The sequence below is a fragment of the Macadamia integrifolia genome, chromosome 14 (genome assembly GCF_013358625.1).
Source record: "Macadamia integrifolia cultivar HAES 741 chromosome 14, SCU_Mint_v3, whole genome shotgun sequence".
NCBI classification, from domain to species: Eukaryota; Viridiplantae; Streptophyta; class Magnoliopsida; order Proteales; family Proteaceae; genus Macadamia; species Macadamia integrifolia.
The window spans coordinates 23,831,966-23,838,994 of NC_056570.1; the positions used below are offsets into that span (position 1 = coordinate 23,831,966).

A 7,029-nucleotide genomic window follows, 5' to 3' on the forward strand; every position below is an offset into this window, starting at 1 on the left:
TCGGTTGTGCTAGCGATTCAGCAAAGGAAAATTCCATGGTATGCTCTCCAACGATGGATGTATCTTAAGCCGTTCCTTGACAGTATCAGCTGGAAGATATCTCATAACTTCAGGGAAGGGAACTCTATAGCTGATTACTTGGCCAGAGACGCAGCAAAGACAGGGATTTCGGGTGATAATGTGGTGCTTCCCTCCCATATTTGTGATCTCTTGCAAAGGGATTCAGATGGGAGGCCTCATTTTCGGTTTAATTAGAGCTTCTTTATCCTCCTGCTGATGGCCATGCCGAAGGTGGGAGGGTAGAGTTAGTGAGGATTTTTTGTTTTGAATATGTTTTATTGTATGGCTTTTATTTTCTTTTCTCTGATCTTTTAATGAAATAATCTTTTAGCAAAACAAAAAAAAATTCAACAATCGAAAAATATTTCATCTGATTCATATTTGTAGCCCCTATGGGTCAACATAAATGTGAAACACAACTGGCATCCAACGCTGAATCACATATTTAAAATATACCGTGGAAGTTATTTTTTTTCCTATGCTTCTATGTAGTTACTCCACTAAGTTGGCTTAAGCCAATAAAATTGATCCAATTCAAAATATATGGTGGAGGTCATTTTTTGTGTGTGGTTATATTTAGTTACTCTATTAAGTTGGCCGCATGTGTATGACCGAATGGCCACATTTTGTTTGGTTGAGGCTTTAGGCTGTACGCATGAAGAATATCAGTAAAATTTCTTTCTATCAAAAAAAAAAAAAAGTTGGCAGCATCCAACAGTATTGATCCAACCTTATAACCATTAGTCATGAAATTAACCTACAGCCCCTTTCTCTATTAAATTAAACTTCTTTCTACTTTATCTTTTCACTTAAAATTCAAATCGAGAGTCAATCTAAAATGAAACACTACTTTCAAGGATAGATTGAATTCAAAAAAATTGGTTGAAATAGAACATCAAACCCCCAACTAAATGTATATAAAAAATATTCAATTTTTTATCTTTTTCCTTATTTATTTTTATTTTCAGGATAAATATAGCATATTCTTAAAAATAAACCATAGATTTATGCATTTAACCATCAATATTTTTTCAAAACAAAAAAGAGACAAATTAAAAGAAAATATATTTTTTCTTCTCTTAAATAATTGATGAAATACTCTCCGTGAATAATCTATATGTTCTCTCCCTCGCATGGATCTTATATGAATTTTTAAACTCTTTTTTTTTTTTGCTAAAAGGTGATTTTATTGAAAGAGAAGGAAGCAAAACAAAGAGAAATACAAAAGGGCAGGCCGATCCCACTAAGCCCACTTGCGACCTCCACCTTCGGCATGGCCATCAGTAGAGGGAGCAAGCAGAGGGCTTAGCCGAATCGAAAACGGTGCCTGTCCAATGCATCTGAAGCTAACTCAGCAACTACATGGCTCGGGAACTCCACCGAGAATTCTGAAATACAAGATTTAGATGCTTTCCTAGCTTGGAAATCAGCCACTACATTAGCTTCATGAAAACAGTGTGTGATCTTCCATTGCACCGACTCCAAAAAGGGAATGGAAAATCTCCATTTCTGCAGGGCGAACCATGGAATCTCCCTTCTCTGGACTGCTGAGAGCACCGACGCTGAGTCAGACTCAATCCAAACACCCCTAGCATTATGGTGTCTAGCTAGCAGAATACCCTCCAAAACCGCCTCAAATTCAGCTTCATATATTTGTTTGACTCCCATAAAAATGCTAAAAGAGTCGATTACCTTGCCTGCATTGTCCCTTAAGACTCCACCAGCACCTGCATTGCCTGGATTACCAAGTGAGCTACCGTCCACGTTGATCTTCATCCACGCCCTGGGAGGCTTACACCAATGGACCTCAAGAGGGGAAGGGGAAGTAGGATTTCTGATACTTAAACCTATCTTCCTACAGGTCATCAAGTCCGAAATCGAACAAACTTCTTCACTTGACCCATCACAGCAAAGCTGAACCTCTTGCCTTATACTTTGAAAGACATACCACACTGCCCTTTCTTTATTTTCCTGCCTTCTTTTGTTTCTTTCCCACCAAATATGGTTGATAATGATGAGCAAACCCAACTTCCATGGCTTCTTTATCTTAATAACTTGAGTTTTCCTCTTCCACCACTTGAACAACGATTGAATGGTTGGGTGATTTACCCATGCCACCTCAAAAAAATCTAGAAAATAATTCCAGATTGATATGGAGAATGAGCAGTGTAAGAAAATATGAGCCATACTTTCTTCAGCCTTTCCACACAGGTCGCATCTGGACGGGAGATAAACACCTTTTTGGCGAACCAGGTTGTCTGTAGGGATTCTGCCATGCATCACTCTCCATCCAAAAATGGAGTGTCTTGGAGGAAGGTTCTTCTGCCAAATCAAAGAAGACCAGTTCACCTTCAAGGATTTCACTCTAACAGCCTCCCAAGCCGACCTTGAGGAGAAATTCCCTGAAGGAACTAGCGACCACACCCTGAAATCCTCCATCTACAAAATCGGAATGTCGATCTTTTTAATCTGACCAAAAATTTCATTAAGAAGAGGAGATACTACCTTAGGTAGGCACCATTCCTCATTTTTGATAAACTCCCCCACCTTTGCTGACGTAGAGAGGCTTTGGTCGCTATCCAGCGAAAGAAATTCCATAATGGATTTTGGATCCCACCATTTATCCTTCCAGATTTTTGCAAGCTAACTGTTCCCTATGATCCAGCGCTCCTTGTCATCCACAAAGGACCACATTTTCCTAAGACCTGCAAATATAGCGGAGGTGTTACATTTTTTGAAAGATCTTCCATCCTTCTTTAGAAACCGAGCTCTGAGAAAGGTCAACGCTGTTGTCTTCTCCGTTTTAATCCTCCAAATCAATTTGCATAGCATTGCTTTATTAGAATCTCGCAGTCTCCTAAGACCTAGCCCTCCCTCATCCTTAGGCTTACACATAGAGTCCCACTTCACCGTGACAACTTGACCGTATCTACATCACCTGTCCAAATAAAATTCCGCATCCATTTCTCCATCATCGCCACTAGAGATGCAGGCCACCAATAAACAGAGAAGCAATGGGTCGACATTCCTGAAAGCACCGATTTAACCAATTCCACCCTACCCGCCATTGAAAGCAATTTCCCTTTCCAACCCGCCAGTCTCCCCTTAACCTTGTCCATAATCAACAACAAGGTATCTTTTTTAATCCTTCCCTTGAAGATTTCCACACCTAGGTACCTTGTAGGGAAGGTACACATGGGAATGCCTAAAGTATAAGAGATTCGATGTTTCCTGGAAGGGGAAATTTTCCCCAAAAAAAGCTTACTTTTTTCTAAGCTAATACCCTGCCCTGAAAACTCTTGGTACTTTAGAAGAAAGTCTTTAAGATTCCCCACATACCTCATAGAAGCATTGGAGAAGATGAATATATCATCAGCAAAGAGAATATGGGCAGGGGTTTTGACACCGCGAGGCCCATGAATTGGCTTCAATTTATTATTTTGGATAAGATGCTTCAAGCCTCTAGATAGCACTTCCTCCGCAATAATAAAGAGCATGGGAGATATTGGGTCCCCTTGCCTCAGCCCTCTCTCCACACCAAAGTATCCCTATGGACCTCCATTAATCAAAATCGATATCTTAGAGGATATCAAAATTTGGTTTAGCCATGTTATCCACTTCTTTATGAACCCGAAACGACGCAACACCTGAAACATAAAGGACCACGAAAGTGTATCATATGCTTTCTTGATGTCAATTTTTAATCCCAGACCTCCCCCTCTCATAGAAGCAAACATCATATTGGCCAGCTCTGAGGCCACACTGATGTTGTCATGGATTAACTTTCCTATCTGGAAGGTCCCCTGCTCTTCAGATATCAACCTAGGGAGCAATTTAGCAAGCCTCATTGCCATTATTTTGGATAGAATTTTGCAATAAAAATTCCCCATACACAATGGCCGGAATTTATCTATAGAAAGGCTCCCTCCTCCTTGGGAATAAGGACCAAGAAATTATTGTTCACACCATTGGGCAGCTGACTAGTACTAAAGAAATATTTAACTACATTACACACCTCTAGCTCGACAATATTCCAGCATCTTCTAAAGAAAGCTTCAGAGAATCCGTCCGGGCCAGGAGAGCTATCTGGTCTAGGTCCCATACAGCTCTTTTAATTTCTTCATTCCCGGTAAGGCATCAAGCACATAGTAATCACCTTGGTGAAGAACCATAGGGATGGAATCAAGAAGCTCCACATGCTCCACTAAAGGCTCAGCTTTGTAGAATTGCTCGTATGACTGAACTGTATAATTACCTATCTGGTCGTTACCTTCCACCAAAGTCCCATCAGGTTTTTTGAGGCGTCTTATAGAGTTTCTGAGTCTTCGCATTTTAGCAGAAAAATGGAAGAACCTAGAATTGCAATCCCCTTCATCCATCTAACTTTGGCCTTTTCGGCCCAAATTTTTTCATGGTTTTCCAAGGCTTTTATCAGAGAGGTCTTCGCATCCGCTTCTAAACCAAACCGATGATCATCCATGCCATTTATTTCAATAGCCTGTTGCACCTGCGCTAGCTTTTCCTTGTCATCCTCAAGGGCTTTATTGAAGTTCAGGAAAGCCTCTCTCCCCCAATTATGGAGCACTCCCTTCAGCCTTTTGAGTTTCATCATGAGAACAAAGATCAGATTCCCTGAGATCCACTCTTCCCATGATGTGGCAACTACCTGCTCAAAATCTCCATGTTCCATCCAGAACTTATGGAACCTAAAGGGATAGTTTACGGGCCGTTGAGATAGAGTTGAGGTGAACAATAATGGGAATGATCTGAAGCAATTCTAGGGAGGACCCATTGGCCACAATCCTGGAAATAGTCAGTCCATTCTTCATTACAAAAACATCTGTCCAGAACCGCTGAAACATTACCACGATGTCTATTGTTAGACCAAGTGAATTTCCTCCCCGAAGACGGTAATTGGGCCATCCCACATGCATCCACCAGAGCACCAAACTCAGCAGCTGAACCCATACTAAAATTCCCTGGCCCCCTTTTTTCATGGGAAAGCAAAGTTGCATTAAAATCCCCAATTATAGCCCAAGGGAGTAGAGGCTGGGGGAGATCGGCCACTAGCTTCAACCACAGTTCCCTTCTTCCTACTCTGAAGCTGCTGGCATGAATGAAAGAAATCTGAAACCATTTCGATTGCCACTTAATGACAATCGAAATGTGCTGCTCGGACTCAGAGACAACAGTTGGGGTGTTCAAATTTCTCTTCCATAAAATCCACAAATTAGAGGGCTTCCCTACTCTGCAATTGTGAATGAAAGAACTATTGAATCCCAGTTTATTAAAAAATAAATTTGGAAAAGCACTTACTTCAATCATCGGCCCCGCTATACATATAATGTCCGGCGCTCTATCCTTAATAAAGTGTCGTAAGGCATTCCTGCCTGCCGCCTTCTTAATTCGTCGGATATTCCAGAAGAAGACCTTCATGAGCAGTTACATGGAGGCAGAGTAGTGAGCAGCCTCATCATTCTGCTCCGTCTCAGAAGCGTGCTTTCCAAGTCTATCGGACCCTTCAACACGCTGCAAGATCATATCTATTTCTTCCACTTCCTTGTGATGAATAACTACTTGGCCTTCCACCAGGCACGATTGAGAGAGCTCTGTCACATTATTCTCAGCCCCCTCCCAAACTTGGCCCCTGCCACTCTTTCCCCCTTTGCCACCACGACCGCCTGTTTTGTAATTAATTTTGTGCTGTGGTCACAAAGCACGCACAATTTGAGAGTCCTCCCTCTGTGTCTGAGTTTTCCTGACCTGTATACCACCCTCCTTGTGATCGCTCTCCTCAATTGAGGCCTGCGATTCATTCTCAGACGGGTTAGAGGACCGGGTCGACCCAAGGTCTTCCACGTCCAGAGTGTTATCCACCCTCTGCGCTCCAGCACCCATCGGATCCTCAACAGCCACAACATTGTGAGGGATATTCTCAGTTGAGAAATATTTGAGGGATATTCTCAGTTGAGAAATATTCTTCTCCATTTAAATCCACCACTAAATTTTGGCAATTAAGGGGACCCTCCACGTGTAGATCATGGCAAATATGGAAGCTATTCCCATTTACTGCATCTACCATTCTGGTAGGAATCCGCTGATTACCTTCCTTTTGTGAAGGATTGTCGTCCCTGCCAGTGTCCTACCGCCGCTGACCAGGTGAGAAGCCTGCTCAACAACGGCTTTTCCCACCGTCTTCCCTCTGCATTGGTTCGCACGATGTCCCAGCTTTTTGCACGAGAAGCATCGAACCATATCGTCTTCGTAGACGATTCACTGATTGAAACAGAATAGTGTCTCCTTTCCTGGGTGTCATCGTTCCACTAGCATCTCCTCAACTCTAACTCCATTGAGCTCCATCTCAACGAGGACTCTTGCATAGTTGCCCATCGTTGCTTTTAATGTTTTATTCTCCAGAGCGACAGGCCGTCCTGCTAACTTTGCCATGGTCAATAGGATTTTCTCATGCCAATACTCCATGGGAAGCTCCGGGAATTGGATCCAAACGAGCTTGGTGTGGGAGTAATTGTCATTAATATTAAACTCTGGATGCCATCTCTGAAAACGAATAATTTGTCCCCCTACTTTGATCGGTCCTCTCCTCCATATTGAGGCCATATCTCCCTCCTTCTCAAAACGAAATAGGATAAAACCCTTCCCTAGGGGAGAAAGATTCACGTTCCCTCCTTCTTTTAATTTATGTGTGCTCTCACTTATGTTAATTATACATACCTTATGTTTGATTGCTAATTCATAGACAGGTGATATCTTCCTCCTTTTTTTTTTTTTTTTTTTCTTAATCAAATAAAAAAAAAAATTAAGCATCTTCACGCTCAAAGTCATAATGCTTCTCTATTTTTCCGTCACTCACCGTTCTGAGACTATCTTAGTCATCTTATGGTTAGTTTTTACCCACAAGATATACCATGGGAGTTGCATGGGTTGGTTAAGCATTATTGCAGAGGGTAC

The 7,029-nt window shown here is 41.8% G+C and overlaps 1 protein-coding gene across 1 annotated transcript; it reads right to left on the reverse strand.

Annotated features, from left to right (window-relative positions):
* Positions 1 to 1,365: 1,365 nt before the first annotated feature.
* LOC122060747 (ribonuclease H-like) lies at positions 1,366 to 1,836 on the reverse strand. The gene is made up of 2 exons (XM_042623850.1): positions 1,758 to 1,836; positions 1,366 to 1,703 (listed from the first exon to the last, which is right to left on the reverse strand). Exons 1-2 carry the CDS (start codon positions 1,834 to 1,836, stop codon positions 1,366 to 1,368), a joined length of 417 nt encoding a protein of 138 aa, XP_042479784.1.
* Positions 1,837 to 7,029: the final 5,193 nt, after the last annotated feature.

Excerpts from the sequence above, each read along its gene's own strand:
- LOC122060747 (XM_042623850.1), bottom strand. The coding sequence starts at position 1,836 with ATGAAGATCAACGTGGACGGTAGCTCACTTGGTAATCCAGGCAATGCA. Across the intron at positions 1,704-1,757 it reads AGTCTTAAGGGACAATGCAG|CTGAATTTGAGGCGGTTTTG; the intron begins GCAAGGTAATCG and ends AAATATATGAAG.